This window comes from Camelus bactrianus, chromosome 12 (genome assembly GCF_048773025.1).
Source record: "Camelus bactrianus isolate YW-2024 breed Bactrian camel chromosome 12, ASM4877302v1, whole genome shotgun sequence".
Taxonomy (NCBI): Eukaryota; Metazoa; Chordata; class Mammalia; order Artiodactyla; family Camelidae; genus Camelus; species Camelus bactrianus.
Genome location: NC_133550.1, coordinates 64,103,702 through 64,124,255, shown reverse-complemented (window position 1 = coordinate 64,124,255; position 20,554 = coordinate 64,103,702). Strand labels below are relative to the sequence as shown.

Below are 20,554 nucleotides of genomic sequence, written 5' to 3'. Positions count from 1 at the left end.
TGTGAGACATAGTGAAAAGGTAACCATCTCTAAGCCAAGAGGAGAGCTCTCACCAGAAACCAAATTAGCCAGGACATTGATCTTAGACTTCCAGCCTCCAGAACCATAAGAAAACAAATTTCTGTTGTTTAAGCCACCCAGAATGTTGTACTATCTTGTTATAGCAGTTGGAGCAAACCAACATAACATCCAAAATCCCCAGAGGCTGTAGATGTTACCTTTTTTCTAAAGGATCTTTGCAGTTGTAATTAAATTAAGGATCTTGAAATGAGGAGATCATCCAGAGTATCCCATGGGCCCTAGATCCAATGATACGTGTCTTGAGAAGAGGCACACAGAGCAAAGGAGGAAGCAGTGTGACCACAGAGACAGAGATTGAAGTATGGTGCCACAAGCCAACAAATGCCTGCAGCAACTAGAAGCTGGAAGAGACAAAAACTGATTGCCCCCTAAAATCTTTGGTGGCAATGTAGCCCTGCTGACATCTTGATTTCATTCAGACTTCTGGCCTCCAGAACTGAGAGAATAAATTTCAGTTGTTTTAAGCTACCAAGTTTGTGGTAATTTCAGTAACCACAGAAAACCAACACACCCCAATATATAGCAGCTTAAAACAACAAACATTTATAATCGGCATAGTTTCTGTGTATCAGGAATCCAGGACGGCTAGGTGACTCTGGCTCGAAGTCTCTCATGAGATCTTAGTTATCTGAAGACTCACTAGGGCTGAAAAATGATTAGTGATAGAATTCAGTTCCTCAAGGGCCAATGGACTGAGGGCCTCACTTTCTTGATGGCTGTTGTCCAATGGCCTCCTCAGTTCCTTGCCACAGGCACCTTTCCATAAGGCAGTTCACAACTTGGAGAATGGCTTCCTTCAGGGAGCACACAAGAGAGTTGAAAGAAGTCTGCCCAAGATGGAAGCTACAGTATTTGTAACCTGTTCTTGGAAGTGACATTTCATTATTTCTGCTGTATCCTGTTTGTTAGAAGTGAGTCACTAGATTCAACCTACACTCAAAGAGAGGGGAATACACAGGGCGTGAATACCAGGAGACAGAGAGCATTGGAGTCTTCTTAGAGGCTGCCTACCACAATATAAGTGCTGTGGTAAGGGTTGGCACAAATTGCTACGGGGACACCTTGTGGACAGCAATGCATAGGAAGAAAAACATCAAAACATTAACTGGGTGATGGGATTATGGATTGTTTTTTCCTTTCCTGAATTTTCTAAACTCCCTTAAATAAGCATGTATGAGTTTTACAATGAATTGAAAACTAGAAAAGGTAAATGAAAGCAGAGAAAGAAGGAGAGAAAGGAAAAAAGAGAGGATAAAGGAGAGAGGAGGAGAAAACATGAATTAAATTCCCAGCTCCCGCATTCACTAGTTTAGGTTCTGTGACTCTGTTTTCACCGGCTGAGGCTGTCTACAGAGGTATCATCAGACATAATGCCCTTTGGCTAAGAAGTTTCAGACTTGATTGAAACAAATAATTAGCTCCAGAATGTCCCACAGGTGGATGAGGCAAAGCAACAAGTATAATTACTTGTTGGCAGTTGGTTGGCAGTGCTTGAGAATAGAAGAGGTGGAAATGATTTTTCCATGAAACTTGCTCATGGGCGTCAGAATCCCAGCAGGGTAGATACCCAGTGATCAGGTCCCTTCCTTGTGACCTGAAAAATAGTGCCCAGTGCAGAGCACCACCCCTCCTCTGCAGGCAGTGGAGGCTGTTTGAGCATCCCACCTCAATCACAATCAGCCCAGAATAGGTCAGAATGGAACCATGATAGAAACTTCAGTGAGCCCTACTGTGAGGAGCCAGGGAGGGGAGGTGTTTAGGAGATGACATTGGACTGACCCACAGTCCCCAAGCCTACAAACCATAGAGTAGAAATGGCTTCTGTCCCACTCAGAGTATCCCAGACTCCAAAAGAGGGCACTTATATAACATATGGCAAAGAAATCAGAAACCAGAGGGCCCAAATAACCAATTTTATTAGAGGTTATTTTATCACCCCCTTTGGGGGTCAGCAGGCCACTCTCTCATGCCTTCTCTGACGTGTTTTGAAGACTCTGGGCCCGCAGCCTACTTTCTAAAGCCATGCTGGGGCAGAAAACACCTCAAATGCTTCATAAAACCAAACTTCTGTGGGGCTGGTGGATTCTGTGGGGCACCATTTGGGTTCTCAATTTTCCCAAGTTCTTCTGTCTTGGGAAGAGCAGCCCCAGCACCACAGTGACCAGGTGGCTGAAGGTCCCTCTTCAAAGAAGCGTGGACTCTGAGGCTGTCCTCCCTTACATGGGGGTCACTAGCTTTGGGAAGCAGGGTAGGATCAGGATCTTGCACACTCAGGTTGGGAGCTAAGTGCTGGGGCTTGGCCAGGTGTGGGGACCAGGAGATCTTGTTCAAAAGGCTCATGCTCAGCCTTGCTGCAGCAGAGTGGAGACTCCTTTTGAAGCTGAAGGTGTCTGTGGAACAGGAGGAAGGCTGCTGCCCAGCTCCTCTGCCGCCCTCAGGCTCCAGGCTTCCTCTTCTCCTGTGTGTGGGCTGCTGACATTTGAGTCTGGAGAGCTCCCAAGATGTGTGCTCCTCCCTCCAGTGGTTGTAGACTGCCCTGGAGTATGAGATCCTCACTCTGCTGGGAGCCCTCTCTGCCATCTGGGAGACCCCTGGCCTGATCATTTTCCTGCCCCTGCTGTTCTCACTGGAAGGTTCTTGGACCCTTTCTTGGCCACACCAGCTCCTAGATTCTGCAGTAGGTCTGGGGTTCCTGGGAGCAGTGAGCTTGGCCTTGGGAGGAGCCTCTTTCTGGACAACCTGTGGTTCTTTGGGGCCCCCTTGTGGCCTGACTCTCTTAGGCTTTTCAGGATGGGTAGAAATGCCCATTGGTTCTGACCAGTGTGGTCTACGCTTCTCCAGGGTTCTGGCCTGTGTGGGAAGTTTTACACTTTTTCTTTCTGGGAACCAAGCGCTCCAGGACCTCTCTAGGGACATAGGGCCTGGCCTCAAACCATGGGTCTCACAACACTTTTCCTGCTGGCCCTGCAGCTCACAGGATGTGTGTAACCCAGAGAGCCTCAGCCCAACAAGGGGCAGTGGGCATGGTCCTAAGAAGTTAAAGAGCAAATAGGACTCTAGGATCTGCTGGGGGAAGCCCCACTTCAGGTGTGCAATCTTCCGCCGCATAAGCGACTCTAGGAGCAGTTGTTGGCTCTTCTTGTGAACTGGCCTCTTGGGCAGGATCGTGAGGGCAGAGGGAACATCCACCAGAGCTGGGGCAGCTTGGAGGGCTTGGCCATGTGAGACAGAGGGGCTGGGAGAGGGCAGGCCCACGGGAGCATCCAAGGACTGTGGGTCCCGGAGCTGTCGAGTCAGGCCAGAGGCCTTGCCTGGATCTGCTCCTTTGTCCCTTTGTTGGCTTCTTTGGAGTTTAGGTCGGGCCTGCCAGGAAGATGGTTTGATACCCACTTTGTGCTTCCCTGCAGGGGCTGTGCCCTGGCTGGCCAAATCCTCTCCCTCCCCACTGTTGAGCAGGAAGAGTTCTCCCTGGTTGAAGAGAGGCTTGATCTCAGGACAGGGGGCAGAAGCCACTGCTTGTTCCTGGTTCATGGCCCTGTATCCAGAGCCAGTGAAGGCTGGGGGCCCCTCACCCCCAGAATAGTCACCTTGGAGATTGCCTTTAGCAGCATCCTTTCCTCTGACCTGGTCCTTGTTTCTCCCCCTTGGTACTCGAAGCCCCCCAGCATCCTCAGCTCTGCACTTTTTCTGGCTCCCTACACGCTGGATTTCTGCAGCGTCCTCATTTCCATGCTTGTTTCCTTGCCTGTGTATCTGGATCTCTTCATCAATTTCACTTCTTACCTGTCCCTGATAGTCTTCCCCAGGAGTCTGGCTTTCTGTACCATCATCACCCATGGTCCCTCTCAGGTTTCTCTTCCCTTGTGTTTGGATTTCTGTGCCATTCTCATCTCCAGTCTGCTCCTGTTTCTTCCACTCTGATGAACCGGTCTTTCCATTAACCTTACTTTTTAACAGTATCTGGTTCCCTCCCATAAGTGTCTGGATCTTTCTATTATCCTCGTTTCTAACCTCTCTCTGGTTTTTCCTCTCCAATGTTGGGTTTTCTACATTGGTCTTTCCTCTATTCTGCTCCCAGTTTCTCCTCTCTGGTGGATGGTTCTCTCCAATTTCACCATCTAGCTGTCCCTGGTTCTCTCTCTCAGGTATCTGGGTCTCTGTAACAGCCTTACCTTCAGTTTCTCTCTTCTCTGGTGCCTGAATTTCTGTTTTGTTCTCACCTCCTGTCTGCTCCTGGTTCTTCCCATCTGATAAATGAGTCTTTCCATCAATGTCACCTCTTAACTGACTCAGGTTTTCTTCCCCAGGTGCCCACATCTCTGTACCATCCTCAACTCCAGCTTCTCCCTGGTTTTTCTTCTCCAGAACTTGAATTTCTGCACCATTCTCATATCCAGCCTGCTCCTCTTTCTTCCATTCTGCTGAATGAGTTTCTACATCAATTTTACTTGTTAATTCTCCCCCATTCTCCACCTCATATGCCTGGGTATTTGCACCACCCTTGCCTGTAATGTATTCCTGATTCTTCCACTTTGGTATGTGAATCTTTTCATTAGTTTCACTGTTTAACTGATGCTGGCTTTCTTCCCCAAGCTCCTGAGTCTCTTTACCATCTTCACCTTTAACCCCTCTCAGGTTTATTGTCCCTGTTGCCTGGATGTCTGTACTATTCTCATCTCCAAACTGCTCCTGCTTCCTCCTCCCTGGTGGATGGGTCTCTACATGAGAGACACCTCTTAATTGCCTCTGGTTCTCTGCCTCAGGTACCAGGGTATTTGTACCATCTTCATCTCTGTCCTTTTTCTGGTCTCTCTTTTCTAGTGCTTGAATTTCTGCTCTATGATCACTTCTAATCTGGTCCTGATTCCCCCAACATGGCATTTTGAATTCTCTGTTAATTTCACTTGCTACTGGTCTCTGGTCTCCCCACCATAGCGCCTTGATCACCACCCAATCCTCCTCTCTTATCTCCCTGAGGTTCTTCCTTCTGGATATCTGGGTTTCCCCATCATCCTCACCTCTTTTCAGGTCTTGATTTCCCCACGTCTCTTGAAGTTCATGTCTTAGTTGTTTCTGGATCTCTACCCTGAACACTTGGATCGTCCCACATTTCTCACTTGCACCTTGATCCTGCTTTTCCCACCCTGGCGTCTGGATCTCTGTTACATTCTCACTTGGAACACATTCTTGTTTTTCCCACCCCAGGGCCTGGGTCTCCATGCCATCCTCTTTTTTTACTTCTCCCAGGTTTTCCCTCCAAGATATCTGGCTTTGCACAGCATTCTCACCTCCAACCTGGTCCTTTTTTCTCCTCTCTTCTGCCAGAGTTTCTGTACTGGTATCACCTCTAATCTGGTCTTGTTTTCCCCACCCTTGCACCTGAGACTCCTCACCATTCTCACTTTCAGTCTGGCCCTGCTTCCTTAATCCTTGGGCCTGGGTCTCTCCTTCATCCTCCGCTCTGGCCCCTTTCCTGTCCTTCTCAAATGCCTGGGTCTCTACAGCATCCTCATTCCTACTCCTATCCTGGTTCTCCCACACTGGTGTTTGGGTCTCGGCGTCAGTTTTACATCTTAATTGTTCCTGGTTCTCTCCTCTACATGCCTGGGTTTCAGGAAGATCCTCACCTCCAGCCTCCCTCTGATTTTTCTTCCCTAGTTCCTGAGTTTCGACTCCCACCTGGTCTTGGTTCTCCCACCTTGGTCTCAAGATTTCTCCAGCAGTTTTACTTATTACTAGTCTCTGGCTTCCCCACTTCAAGACCTTAGTCCTTGCATTCTCCTCCAGCCCAGCGTTTGCTGGGAGTTGCCGTCCAGATGCCTGAACCCCCCGAGCATCCTCCCCTCTGCTCACTCTCTGGTTCGCCCACCCTGGATCCTGTGTCTCTCTACTATCCTCTCTGCCTGGTGTCCAGGTTTCCCTTTCCGGTGCCCAGGCCTCTTGTGGGCAGCCCCAGGACTTCCAGATGGACATTCCCACATGTTGGTTGGAAGGAACAGGTAGGAAGTCTCTGGAAAACAACTGCAGCCTCTGAGCTGAAGGGAGGTTTTGAAGAGAGGTCATGGAGCTGGGGTGAGGTCTCAAGCTGACAATATGCTCCAGTGGTACCAATTCTTCCTGTGAGTGGACCAACAACTGCTCCACCCTTTGGCACATGTCCAGGGCAGGGGACGGTAGCTTGCAAATCAGGTGAGTCTGGTCATCACTGTGACACCATGGTACCTGCCATGCTTCCCGAGAACTTTCCTGAGGAATCATACAGGTGCTTGAAAAGCAGGTGGTGCAAAAGATGTGTCCAGATGGGGTGTAGGCATCCCAATGTAAACCTTGACATGGGTGCTGACAAGGGAGCGGGTATTGGGTCCATGATTCCCGGAGGCTCCTCCAGTATTTCCATCTCTTCTTTTGGGCCCATTGTTGGGCATGAGCATCCAGTCCCCTGAAATTACCAGGACTGAAGAAGAATTCAGGGGTCAGCCTGAAACAAGTGTCATGTCTCATGGAGGGCACTGCCCACTTCTGTGGTGGCACCTGTAGATGAGAACAGAGAAGCAAATTCTTTGCACTCACATTGTCACATCTAATCTTCTCAGATCAGAATTGTAATCCCCATTATCCATATGAGGCTTCTGGGGCTCAGGAAAGGGGGAGTCACTGCCCTTAGGGAAAACAGTATTCATTCAAGAAAGAAAGATAAGGTGGGAGGGGATAGCTTAATGGCAGAGTACATGCTTAGCATCCACGAGGTCCTGAATTCAATTCCCAGTACCTCCATTAAAAATAAATAGATAAATAAATAAACAAACAAACCTAATTACCTTGCCCCCTTGCAAAAACAAAACAAAACAAACAAAAACAAAAAACAAGAACAGGAAAAAAAGAAAGAAAGAACGATAAAGAGTTTACTCTAGGCGAGGCTCTGTTCTAGGTGCTGGAGGTACCAGCACTAACAAGACAGACAGTTGGGAGCCATCTTCTAGACATGGAAGACACAATAACCAAGTATACAGCATAACATTAGATATCGAAAAGTGTTTTGATGGAAATGAAAGCAGAGTGGGGGTAGGATTATCTCCTTTAGACACATTGGTCAGAAAAGGCCTCTTGGAGGAGGTGACATTTGACTGGAGACCTGAATGAAGCAAGGGACAAACCAAGTGACATCTAAAGAAAGAGCGTTGTAGGCAGAGGAGATGTTAGTACAAAGGCCCTGAGGATGCAACAGGCTCAGTTGTACAAAAACAGCAAGGAAGCCCCTGTGGCCGGAATGGAATGAGTGCCAAAGAGAGCGCGAGAAATGCAGGACAGATTATACCGAGCCTTAGAGTTGTGGTTAGGAGTTGGATTTTATTCTGAGTTTGACTGGAAGTATATTCATGAGAGCCATTGTAGGGTTTTGAGTGGCAAAGTGCTATGATCTGTTTTAAAAAGTTTGTTCTTATTGTCATTCTAAGTGAAGTAAGCCAGAAAGAGAAAGAAAAATACTATGTGAGGGGGGAGGGTGGGCTCAGTGGTAGAGCACATGCCTGGCATGCAGGAGGTCCTGGGTTCAATCCCCAGTACCTCAATTAAGAAATAAATAAATCTAATTCCCCCCCCCCCAAAAGAAAAAAAATCACACACACAAAAATACTATATGATATCACTTATATGTGGAATCTAAAAATAAAAAGCACAAATGAACTTATATACAAAACAGAAGGAGATTCACAGAAATAGAGAGCAAACTTACAGTTACCAGGGGGAAATAGAGTGGGAAGGGATAAACTGGGAGTCTGAGATTTGCAGATACTAACTACTATATATAAAATAGATAAACAAAATTTATACTGTATAGCACAGGGAACTATATTCAATATCTTATAGTAACCTATAATGAAAAAGCATATGAAAAGGAATATACGTATGTATATGTATGACTGAAACATTATGCTGTACACCAGAAATTGATACAACATTGTAAACCAACTATACTTCAAAAAAAAAATTAGGAGAACTACCAATAAAAGAAGTTTGTTTGTTCTTGCTCATGAGCATAGTGTTAGGCTCAAGCTGGGTGCAGAATTACTGTATGAGTCCATATGGGCAGAGTTAGTCTGTACTATTAGAAATCAGCATGGTTATGTCTGCAACTTTCTGGGCTGCTGGTCTGTTTCTTAATCTAGGGCTGCACATGGATTTGTTCAGTTTGCAAAAAAAATCACTGATTTACACACTTGTAATATGTATATTATCCTTGGATTAAAATTTTTAAAGAGAGAGAGAAAGAAGTTCATTCTGTTGGCTGCATGGAGCACTGACTATGGTTGGGAGAGAGAGGACAGGAATCAGACAGAAGGCGGTATCTACAGTCCAGGTGAGACCTGAGGGTGGCTTTGCCCAGGAGGGTGTGGTGAGATATTTGAGATATGGTTTGCAAGTAGAGCTCATAGGACTTGCAGGTGGATTGATTGTGAAGGGTGAGGGAGAGAAGTCAGGTGACTGCTGGGTGTGGGGCAAAATAATGCTCTCCCTGACCAGTCTGAGATCATCTCTAGTACACAGGGCATAGAACAGTAATAAGAGACTGAGACAGCTGTGGTATTAAAGGAAGGAGGTGTGTGGGACCCCCTCACCTTGATAAACTTCCTCATGCTGGGTTGGGTCCTGGTGACCTGATGCCAAAAGTGCCGGATCTGCCAGATCAGAAAAAGGCAGAGGACGAGCAGGTTGCCGCAGCACCGAGGGTCCCTGCAACTGTGATCCTCAGAGAGCAGGCCCCTCACTGGCTCCCACTCAGGGCCCTGGAATGGCCCCACCACAGCACAGGTGCCCAGGATGGGCAGCAACATGACACAGCTTAGGTCAGGCAGGTGGTGTTAGGGAGTTTGAGGGCAGGACTGGTATGGGTGACCCACCTAGTTTGGGGCAGGGTAGCCCCTCCCTTATAGCACCCCTTGTCACTAAGGCCACCTCACAAAGGAGCCTGATGCTGTAGCCTCAGCTCCAGATGATGAACCCGGCATCAGAGCTGGCTAACATGCCCTCAGTACAGGTAAGGACCATACTGCAGAACTGCCCAAAAGGAATTAAACAGAAGAACTTGTTTTAAGTGCCCTGTCCTCTGAAGTGAAGAGATTAAGTTCACCCCATGTACGATGTAACCTGTAGTCCGCTTGATATCTTTTTTCGTGTTAGATACTTTCATCCATTTGTCCACTGGGCTATCCGATATTAAAGATTAAGTGAACACTGTGTTGAACATGTGTGTTCTTGTTTAATCACCCAGCATCCCTTTCTCTTCTCACATCGTATCTTGATTTTTTTTGTTGGGGGAGTATTTTCCCATCTCAGGATCAGTGTTGAGAGGAGTATAAATGCTACCCTGACGACTTTCACTCCAAGATTATATTCAAAATATTGAATAACAGAGCAGGCAAGGTCACCAGCCAATCAGAATGGGCCAAGCCTCAACCCTTTAAAATAACTGGGTTGTAAGTGGTCCCTGGGGTTCCAGTAGAAGGGCACCACCTATTTATCAACTAGTTGGAAAGCATTTCTCTATTTTAAGAACCCAGTGTGCCACACAATGTATCTTGGCTAAATGCTACCCTAGCTTAGACCTGCTACTTTTTCACAGACCCAGGACAATTAAGGAGTGGAGGCATGACCTCAGTTTTGCCACCTGGGCTGTCTCTTCCAGGGCTCTAGTTATCAAGAATAGAGATCCTAGGTAGGAATAGGAAGCTGGTTAAAAAAGAAAAAAGAAAACAAAAAGCAGCCCTTGGCAACTAAAAACTGGTACAGCTCTATCAGTCAGGACTTGACGTTGCTGGGAGCTGGCCTGACACTCATAGCTGAGGCTTGATTTTCTCCTGTTGAACATGAAATACTTCCTAGACCGTCAACATCAGACAAAGCTACTCTAATTGTCAAGACAAAAACAAGACCACTGTTTAATCATGTCTGAACACAGACAAAAAAATGAACATTGTTGAAATCACAAAAATAAACAAATGTCTCCTTATCCTGGCTAACATGAGTGATGGCTATTTTGTTACTAATTATAGCTTTAGCTTCACTTTATTCCTTCCACCTTGTAGATAAGCTTATTAGGATACCAAGTCAGAATTACTTATACTTTCTGATAGCATCTAATCCAGAACAAACCCCATTTCCTTGAATCCTTCCCAAAATCACTTAACACAGCCCAAATCCTACAGTAAATCCAAACATCCTCTTATTGAGAAGTCCCATAGTTCCCCATGGTGTGTGTTCTCCCCTGTTGCAATGAATAATAACACTACAGGTGTGTTCCTGGTGGTCTTTGGCTAAAGGACAGTGGAATAAGATTTTATGGCTGGCCCTGACCCCACAATCATCTCCTCTTGAACCTCTGTGCTCCACTACAGATTCTTTTCTCAAATTCCTTTTTGCTTGCTTGCCTCCAAAGATCCCTAAGTGAAAAAAAAAAAAAAACAACTTCCTTTGCATCAGGCACAGTGCCAACAGATAGATATCCAAAGTATCCAAGGTAGCTACAAGCCCTGCTCTCAAAGAGCTCTCAGTGTGGTTGGAAAGGCAAACACTGAGCAAAACAAGGCCAATGTGTGCTATAAAGGGCAAGTACAGGGGGCTTGTGGGTCCATCCAGCAGGGGCAATTACCTAGTCTGGGTGATCAAGGAGGCTTCACTGAAGAGGTGATGAACAGGAGTCAGCTAAGCAGAACAGTGGAGCACATCACTCCCAGCAGAGGGTGATGGATGGGGTTGGGGAGATTGGGGTATGCTCAAGGTAGAAAAAAAAGGTGGGTGGGGCTGTAACATGGGGATGAGAAGGGGAGTACTGGTGGAGAGAGGCCTAGGAAGCCATGGCAAGCATTTAGGGTTTTAATCACAGAGTCATGGTAAAAGACAAATTGATTGTGAGCATATATCAAGATTTATTAACTTACTAGCAAGGAAAATAGCAAGATACAAAAGGGTGGGCTAGTTTTGAGAGAACATGGAAATTGAGTTATTATATAGTTGGGAAACAGAGTTAGGGAAACAAAATTAATAAGGCTCATTACTCATGGTCATAAAAATATCAAGCCCCCGTCAGTCATTACTGAGGAGATCTGGGATATGATGGTCCAAGATGCCAAGTAGGCCAAATAACAATCAGAGATTGTTATAAAGGACATCAGTGGGAATCTCATAATTTGGAGACAAATTTTATTCTTTGACAAGTCATACATTTGCATGGATGAAGTCCGATGGGGAGATTTTCATGCGATAAACGTTCAGTCCTGGAGCCAGTTCAAACCCATCCTGCTGAGTTTTCAAGCACAGTAACTAGATGTGGTGGAAGTAACCCAAGCTAATAGCCAAAACTCCCAGGGTCCAGTTCTGGCTCTGCCACTGCCTCATTCTGTGACTGTGGACAAGCAGCTTCCCTTCTCTGGGCCTCAGTATCTGTGAAAATCACTGCATGATTCCTAAGGGTCCTGCCAGGTCTCTACTTATAGGTTTCCAAAAGAATTAACTGGAACTGGTTCTAGTTTTGGTCTAGTTTTGGCTAGGTCCAAATGGTCCCAAGATATGCCTGGCATCACGTGAAGAGAGATGAGTAAGGGCCATAAGGATCAGGGAGGACTTCTTGGAGGTGGTGAGGCGTGAGAGTAGCCTTCAGTAGTGGAGATTTGGAGCAGCACAGAGAGAAGAGCAGCATGCTGGGTCAGAGGAAAATGGGTGTCCTAGGTCATCTCCAAACTCAGTCGGACAGAAACTCAACCCCCAGCCCCAAACCTGCTCTTCTTCCTCCTTCCTACTGAATACAAAGAAAAACATTTAGGATTACCTATCATTGTCTCCATATCTTTCCTTTACCACTGTACGGTCAAAAAGATGATTTTAAAATCACAAGAATGTGCTAAAAAAATAAACTAGCGATGGAATGACGACATCATTGAAACTCTATTTTGGTGTGGGTTTTTTGGGTTTTTTTTGTTTGTTTGTTTGTTTTGTTTTGTTTTTAACTGTTTAACTCATTGCTGCTGCCAATAACTTACAGTAGAATGACAATAAAAACAGCAAAATGCCGCCCCTACCCCGGAACTGAAGCCATTCCCGGCCGGCGCCCATTAAGGGGCGTGGCCACATCCCTCTTGGTGAGGTCACTTCCGCTTCCTGCCGCGCGCGGCCATTTCCATTCCTTGCGTGCTGCTTTCCCGCAGAGGTGATCGCTCCTTCTCTGACATCGCCGATTCTCCTTGAGGCGTGACAAGACCACAGAACCACAACCATGGTGAGTGCGTGCTCTTGCCCGAAGGACCGGGGAGCGGGAGACTCGGGATTCGAGTCTCTCACTAGCTTATTCGGGCCTTAGAATGTGCGCCGTCTCGCCCGCCCGGCCCGGGGTTAGAGCTCCCGCACTGCCTTCTCTCCTGGCCCGAGGTTAGAACTCTGGAAATCTCAGGGTCCAACTGCAGTGATGGAGATGCTTTGCATCAGTCTGTGCTCGTGGCCGAAGGCCTCTGGTGAGTGGAGGGGGCATGGCCCGGCCTGGGAGAAAGACCAACCCACGTGGGAGATAGTAGAAAGTTGGATGAGAAAACTTGGCTCCATCTGTTTTGTTTTTCTTTGTTGGGGGGAGATCGCTAGAGGATGGTGTGGAACCCTGGATTTGGATCAGCCTCCCCTACCCCACTTCCCCATTGTTGATGTTCACAAGAGGGAGAGCTCCGTGGGTCTGCGCCTAGTGCCCGCCGCGAGTTACATGTGTCAAGGATTAAAGGAGCCTTTGACGTTTGGGGGCTGTGGGGAATGTGAAGTGACCCTGAACCGCGAATTGGGGTACTGGAAAGACTCCTGCGAGGCGGTAATCTCAGAAATTAAAAGTCCTTTTGGCACATTGTGCGGCTCCTCTAAAACTCTTGGTGGTCTTCTGCTTTTGAATCAAATCGTGTGGCCTGGTAGCTAGTTTTGGTTGGCACTTAGTAAGGAGGGAAGAGTTTGCAAAGCACTTTAACTTAATAGTCAGGTTTATTCCCTTCAACGGATCTTGGATCCCGGCTGCTATCTTCCCAACCTCGCTACCCCCGTTTTGAAGCTAGTAGATGACTGAACCTAGAATTTGAAGCTTCTAAATCAGTGTTCATTCTCCGCAGTTCCTTGAAAAGTTTTGGAATCGAATGGTCTCGGGTTGAACTTAAGAGTAATTTCCCTCAACTGTAAAATGAGGATAACAATGCAAGAGGATTAAATTAAACAAGATAATGCATGTTAAACACCTAGTCCTAATTCTTGATACGGAAAGGGTGAGCACGCACTATTTGCTGGTAAATCAAAACCTTGCAGGTTTTGGCTGTCTAGTGTAGAGAAACCAAAAGCATCAAGCTAGGGATTAAAGTTGCTTAGCAGTAAGATTTTGTTCATTCACTCATTTAATTAACCCTTGAAAAAGTTAAAAGGTGAATAAATGTACACTAAACAACTTTCATTTGCTATTTATAAGCAAGGTAGTTTGGTTTTAAAGTTGAGCAGATGTTTTGTTGTTGTTGACTGACATTAAAACAATAAGGTAACTCTGTTGTTGGGGCTCCTGAGGCCTCCCCCTTTTATTCCTTTGATGTTTATTGAGTTGAGAATCCTAATTTCCAGATATGGGCTGTTGGAAACTGCAACAAAAATATCTGGCATTTAAAAATATATATTCATGAGAAGTTCTTGGAATTGAAGTGTTACTGGGTCCTTTATTATTTAAGAGGAAGATGATAGTATTGAGGAACATTAGATTTTGATAAGGACATAACTTGTGATTTCTCAGGTAGCCACCAAAAGAATAAAAATATGTAACTCCAAACCACTAAAGGGGAAAAGAGTAGGGGGAAAAAAACTGAAAGGGAGGAGAGAGAAAAGGAAACAGAACAGGTAGGACAAATAGAAGGCACAAAAGAAGGGAGATTTGGACCCAATATATCAGTATTTAAATAAATACAGGAAGGGACTAAATGCTCCAGTTAAAAAGACAGGTTGAAGTTTCTGGGGAAAAAAAAGGAAAAAGAAAAAAAGGCATCAGTAATGATGGCTAAAAATAAAGTACAAGTAAAATGAAAATGACATCATTACAAGAAAAAATAGACAAATATGCAGTTATATAGCATTTAATTGATAGATCATGAAGCCAAGACATCAGTAGGGAAAGAGAAAATCTGAAAAACACTAGGAATAAACTTGATCTAGTGATGGTAGTGAAACCAGTAAATTCTGCACCCAAATTGAAAATATGTAAGGGAAATTTGAAAACAGGACTGAACAATAATGAAAATGCCAAATACCAGAGCACATAGGGTACAACTAAAGTATTAAACCTGAAATGCTTATAATGGGGGCAGGTGGCACTAAAAAGCTAGGGAGAGAACAAAAGGACAAAATAACATGAAAGAAAGGAGAGGAAAGAAAAACAAACAAAAGCAGAAATTACTGGAATAGAAAATAGATCCTGTTATAGGGTGGACAAAATCAGAAGACGAGTCTTTGAAAAGCCCCTTCCAGTGAGCTTAATCAAGAAAATAAGCAAAAAATTATAAATAAGGGGTAACAAACGTGAAAGAGACATAATCTACAAGTAAAATGTGTAATTCAATGGTGATCATTTTGTATCGTGTAGAAATATCAGATAACAGTGCTGTGTACCTGGAAGTAACATAGTACTGTAGGTCAATTATATGTCAATTTTTAAAAAACAAGGTAGAATTTATAATTCTGGGGTTTTGTATATTTACAGACTTGTGCAAATCTTAAAAAGAAACCATATGTCCATTAGCTAATGGATGTAGAATAAAATAAGAAAATCTTAAAGTTGGTTTTACCTTAAGAGTGCAAAAGTGGTTTAACACTAGAAAAAAAGATATTAAAACTTTGGGAGACATTATAAAGCTTTATTTAAAAGCACTGAAGAGTTAAGTATATATGTTTAAATGGATTGACAGATTCTGTATCATAAAGGTGTTTTACCCTAATTAGGATTACTTCAAACCTGCAAATCAGAATGTCCTAGCAGGCTTTTTTTGTGGACATTGAAAAACTGATTCTGGAATGTATGCAGAAGAGCGAGTAATAAGGTCTTTCCCCACTGCTTCATGAAACTCCTCCAGCCCTCACCGAATTCTGCACCACCATGGTCCAGCCTCCAAACACAGCGTACTCTGACTGGATGTCTTTAGTCAGATATATTCTAAGAATAAAAAGAAATTTTGACCTTGGTGGGTTTGTGGCTGTAGAGGCAGTGTTGGTATAGCAATTCTGAAATCATTTTATATGTATTGTAGGGTGGAATAATTGAGGAAATATTTAGATGTTTTGGAAACCAGGATTCTTGCTGGAAACAGAAGATACAATATTGAAGGGAATAGACAGAACTTTGTGCTAGGTTTCTATAAATTATACCTTAATTTAGATTTAGTAAGTTTGGGCTGGAATATGGAAACCCAAATTTAGAGATTACTCCCATGTGACTAAAATGGCTACTGAGCCATGGAAGTCTGTTATAATCCATTTGCTATAATATTACCAAACATTAGCTGCCCCCCCAAAAAAAGAGGCAAAAGTACATAGTCTTTGGTATATATTATTGGACTGTGTAGTTGCTAAATTTTTTTGAGCCTAATACTTCATTTATTCCATAAGAGTGGGCATGCCAGTGTCAATTATTAAAGGTGTGTGTTTGGGGGTGGGGGAGCAGGGAAGCCAACCATTGCCTCTCTCAGTTGATTAAAGTATTTTGTGACTTGTCTGGAACAACTTCTGGTTCAGACTCATGCTTTGATGTCCCCCTATAGACTGAAGCTGATGTAAATCCGAAGGCCTACCCTCTTGCAGATGCCCACCTCACCAAGAAACTATTGGACCTTGTTCAGCAGTCATGTAACTACAAGCAGCTTCGAAAAGGAGCCAATGAAGGTAAGCCAACCAGAGAATGTTTCAGGAAGAGTGTTAAAGGCACTGTTCATATCTGGGGTCTCTGGACTAGATTTCCAGTATGGAAAGAGGGCTTGATGCTCTTGATTAGGACCAATGCAAGGACTTAAGAGCAGCAGAGTGTGGTGCATGGGCTACCACTGGGTCACAGAGATAAGCAATCAGGAATAAGCATTTGAACAATGCTGTAGGTGTTGAACTTGCTTGGTGAGTTGCGTGTGGTGTGAGCTTTCCAGAAGTATTGATCATGGCAGACTGGGATGGTAAAACCCTGATCCTTGATCAGAGTTTGAGAAGTGCTGCATGACACTGCTTCGTGCTGGTGGAACTTGGCTGAAAGCTGTTCCAGTCAGCCAGGCAAGAGATGTGGTGACTTGGGCAAGTGTGGTAGCAGAGGACAGGTAGAAGGTAAGGGGTCTGATTCAGGATCTGTTTTGACAGAATTGATGGATTTGATACAGGGTCTGAGGAAGGCATTCGGGATGACTAACTGGTGCTTGAATCCCCCTCACTTCCCAAGGCCACTATGGGACACAATTGTTTAGTCCTGGAAGTTTTGCCCAGTTTTCTTGCACATGTGTTTCTTTTCTTTGGAAATTGCTTTGTTGTGGCTTCCCTGCCCCAACCTCACATCACCTATCAGCCTCATGTCCTTCTCTCCACAGCCACCAAAACTCTCAACAGAGGCATCTCTGAGTTCATTGTGATGGCTGCAGACGCCGAGCCCCTGGAGATCATCCTGCACCTCCCACTGCTGTGTGAGGACAAGAATGTGCCCTATGTGTTTGTGCGCTCCAAGCAGGCCCTGGGGCGGGCCTGTGGGGTCTCCAGGCCTGTCATCGCCTGTTCTGTCACCATCAAAGAAGGCTCACAACTGAAGCAGCAGATCCAGTCCATCCAGCAGTCCATTGAAAGGCTCTTAGTCTAAACAGGTGGCCTCTGCCACACTCCCTGCTGACTCCTCCCCCAGAGGTTATGTATCATATTGTCTGTTAGCATGTAGTATTTCCAGCTACCTTCTATTGTTATAAAATATTGTAGTGCTAAATCTGGTTTTTGTATTTTTGTATCGTTTTGTCTTGTTTTATAGGTTGTCATCCCCTCCCCACCCCTAATCTCCCCTTCCACTCTCTCTGTGCCATCTTATCCTCCCTTTTGAAAAATGAGTTAATGCCCAGAATAGGTGGAATTAAGGTGAACACCATTCAAAGGCAGGGAAGAGCCAAGACAAGAGATCTGATTCCAGCTTTCAGGCTTTCAACTTCCTACTGTAAACAGGGAATGATGGAAGTAAACAGTATTCACTTTGTATCCCTTGTACCTGGCGCACAGAATCATTGCATACGTGTTTGAATGATGGAGGGGTTTCCTTTGCTCTTTAGAGCATTATGTATCATTTGGGGAGGAAGCATGTATTCTGTGAGGTTGTTGGGTTTGTGTCCCAAGTGTCATTTGCTAATGTTCCTCTGCTGTTTGCCTTTGTAATATGATGTTATGTTTCCCCCCAACTCCCACCCATGGCCCTGAGGGTGGCAGGGCAACAGCATACCAAAGAAATGTGCTGCAGAATTCCAGAGGTGGCCTGGGTGAGTGAGACATGGGACAGGTGGCCCAGGTCTTAAAGGAGTGGCAAGAGGTTCTGGAATGAAGGATTCTGGGCCAGTCATAGAGAACAGGAAGGTACAGCAGAAATGATGGAATCCAGGCTTACTTTGGTGAATGGAAATGTCTTTAGTGGACACTTGGTATCAGCTCTGAGAGCCCTTTCCCCTGTTTCCTGCCATGATGTGGGTCAGATGTAAGTATTCTCTATTACGTCAGAAGGACAGTGCTAATGTGTCGTTCTTGTGAGCATCCTAATAAAGAAATACATATATTCATATTCCAATTTAAAGAAAGAGTGTGATTCTTGGTAGGTGTCCAGCTAATACTTGGATGAAGTATCATTACAATGTACCTAAGTTATGTTTTGAAAAAAGAACGTGCCTCTGGCTCCAGCAGGCAAATCTGCTTAAGGCGGGGTGGGGGAGTGTATAGTTTATTTTTTGAAGGAAGGAAAAAAATTTTAAGTAGCAAGTCAATCATGATACCCTATGGCAGCCAGCCTCCAAAATGGCCCCCAGTGGTCCCCACCTCCATGCAATTCATGCTGTTGTGTATGAGTGCCCTGAGACCAGCCCACACCAACTCAGAGCTGGTCTGCAGGGCTATTTGGGAAGACACTGCAGCTTCTGCCTTCATGTCTTTGGATCACTGACTATGAGGGAAATTATAACTATGTTCTAAAGATTTTTACTTATCTTTAATGGTGGTACTGGGGGTTGAACCCAGGACCTTGTGTTAGGTATGCACTCCACCAGTGAGCTATATACCCCCACCCTGTAATATGTGTTTATTGTTGTTTTCAAGCCAATAGTGTTGGGGGTAATTTGTCACACAGCAATAGACAACTAAGATTGGGAAGTAGGTGATGAAAATGGGAGGATGTCTTGTCAAATAGCAGCAGTAAATATGACCATGTCAAAACTGCTAGGTGATGAAGAATACTGGAAGTGCTGGCAGGGCCCACAGGTGAGATGCTCCAGCTGCTTCATAGTGGCCAGAAATAAACCCCAGGTAGGACAGGCTTTCTATGATGCAGTCAGTTACATGAGGATTACACATTCAGGAGCAGTTGGGGCTCAAACGAGAAAGGCTGGATAGTCAGCCGTAGCTCCTGCTCAAGTATAACAGGTGTGTGCTTTCCCTCCGATATGGATTTGAGGTTAGAATTTCTGGATGAGGGGGAGGGAGAGGAAGTGGATGACTAATCCAGATTTCGTGGTCCTGCCTTGCTTTTCTTCTAATTTTTTAGTAAGACATTAAAGCAAGACATTACAGATGTTTTCTCTGCATCCAGCCTGGAGGCATATACGCATGCAGTTGCTTGGTATAGTTTTGGCCAAACTTATTCGTGCCCTCCAGCGGCTACCCCACCACTCCACCGCCTGCCCCGCTGCTGGCCACTGGGATGGGGACGCGCCTCCCCGCCCTTCCCTTTCACACGCAGCATCAGGCCACCGGCTCTGCGGTGCGTGTGGGCGTGTGCGGGCCGTTCCTCCCGCTCAGAGCGTGTTTGCAGGCGGAGGAGTTTCTATTAAGAGCTAGTGCCTATTGAGCACTGTGTCCATTTACATGTTTTCTCATTTCATTTTCACTATTCTGCGTTATTATAAATACGAAGAAACTAAGGCTAGAAAATGCCAGGTAGATTGCCTATGGTCACTTATAAGTATGTGATGGAGCTATGATGCAGATTTACTAAATCTGACCTATGAGTTTATAAAAGTCCAGACAAATTACGTTTGGACAGGATGTTTCTCTCCCAGGGAGCTAAAGAGCAGAGAAGCATCATTACCTCGCAGAGAAACAGAGATCACCCAACTGCTATATATCACAGACCTCAGTGGTTGTTTTTCTAACATCATTTACGTTATCCAGAGGTGTTCTGTTTGACCCTTGAACTCTTTCATTTTATTTTGTAAATAGGAGAATAGAGGGGAAGGAGTCTAGACGTGAGTTAGGTCCCACAGGAGGGCATGGAAAAGCCTGGGGACTCAGTTGGTTTCCTCCTCACTAGCCAAGAAATCCATTCTTACCTTGCTACTTGTGGTGACTAGCCCGATTCTAATCTACTTTTGTGGTGGTGTTAGTAACCCCCTCTAGAACCAGAGTTCCCAAACATGCTTTATTTAAGGGGGATGGTCTAATTTATCAGCAAGAATAAACACTTATTATACTAAATGGTTTTGCATTATTTTGCTGTATCCTCAAACGCATTTCTTCTAACTGGAGAACTATCTTTCCTTTCCCCCAGATAAGGAAAGAAATCCAAATAAGAATATAATATCTCTTTTCCAAACAAAAACAAAAGCAAAAACAGGTTAAAAAAAAAAAAAAAACTTATAAAGCTCAGAGCAAAGACTCCAAAAATGAAAATCTCTTACAAGAGTAATCTGACCTCCTCCTAAACTCACCTCATAAGATGCTTGTTCTAGTCCTGAAAGACACAGGACCTACAAGCCATCCTCAGAGGATTAAAAACTGTTCCAGATGCCTTCCTTCCTTCTCAGGCCAACTCTTCAAAAGCAATTGCTGGAGAAAGAGCAGGAAAGGGGCAGGGATAGGGATCAGGGGAGGGGAGAACACAGAGAGAAAGACACTCCCCACCGCTTCCCGTTTTCCTGACACTAGGACCCCTCCTTTTCCCCTTCTTTATCTTCTTGAACTTCCTACGGCTCCCCTGAAAAATAAAAGGAATAACTCATTTCACTTACACTGGAACCCAAATTCTCAGAGTACCAGAAAATGTGTATATCTTCTTCATATAGTTGAATGTCACATTAAGAAAATGCAGCATGAGGAGAGTTGCTATTTACTCATGAAGCAAGTGGTACCAGAATTCTAAATGCTGCATTGTTATTATTTCTGAAATCTGATCTTTAGATCTTAAAATTACACATGTAAAGGAAAACAGATGGGAGGACAGAGA

At 44.8% G+C, this 20,554-nt stretch overlaps 3 protein-coding genes across 3 annotated transcripts; 1 reads left to right on the top strand and 2 right to left on the bottom strand.

Annotated features, from left to right (window-relative positions):
- Positions 1-2,088: 2,088 nt before the first annotated feature.
- On the bottom strand, positions 2,089-3,681 carry LOC105073194 (uncharacterized). Its single transcript, XM_074374482.1, has one exon. It carries the CDS (start codon positions 3,610-3,612, stop codon positions 2,089-2,091), a length of 1,524 nt encoding a protein of 507 aa, XP_074230583.1. The 5' UTR covers positions 3,613-3,681.
- A 1-nt stretch (position 3,682) lies between these two features.
- On the bottom strand, positions 3,683-6,310 carry CUNH22orf46 (chromosome unknown C22orf46 homolog). The gene is made up of 3 exons (XM_045520533.2): positions 6,304-6,310; positions 3,827-5,879; positions 3,683-3,731 (listed from the first exon to the last, which is right to left on the bottom strand). Exons 1-3 carry the CDS (start codon positions 6,308-6,310, stop codon positions 3,683-3,685), a joined length of 2,109 nt encoding a protein of 702 aa, XP_045376489.2.
- Positions 6,311-12,198: 5,888 nt separating this feature from the next.
- Positions 12,199-17,911, top strand: SNU13 (small nuclear ribonucleoprotein 13). Its single transcript, XM_010960225.3, has 3 exons — positions 12,199-12,349; positions 15,885-16,005; positions 16,689-17,911. The coding sequence occupies exons 1-3, from the start codon at positions 12,347-12,349 to the stop codon at positions 16,949-16,951; spliced, it is 387 nt and encodes a 128-aa protein (XP_010958527.1). The 5' UTR covers positions 12,199-12,346; the 3' UTR covers positions 16,952-17,911.
- The last annotated feature ends 2,643 nt before the right edge of the window (positions 17,912-20,554 follow it).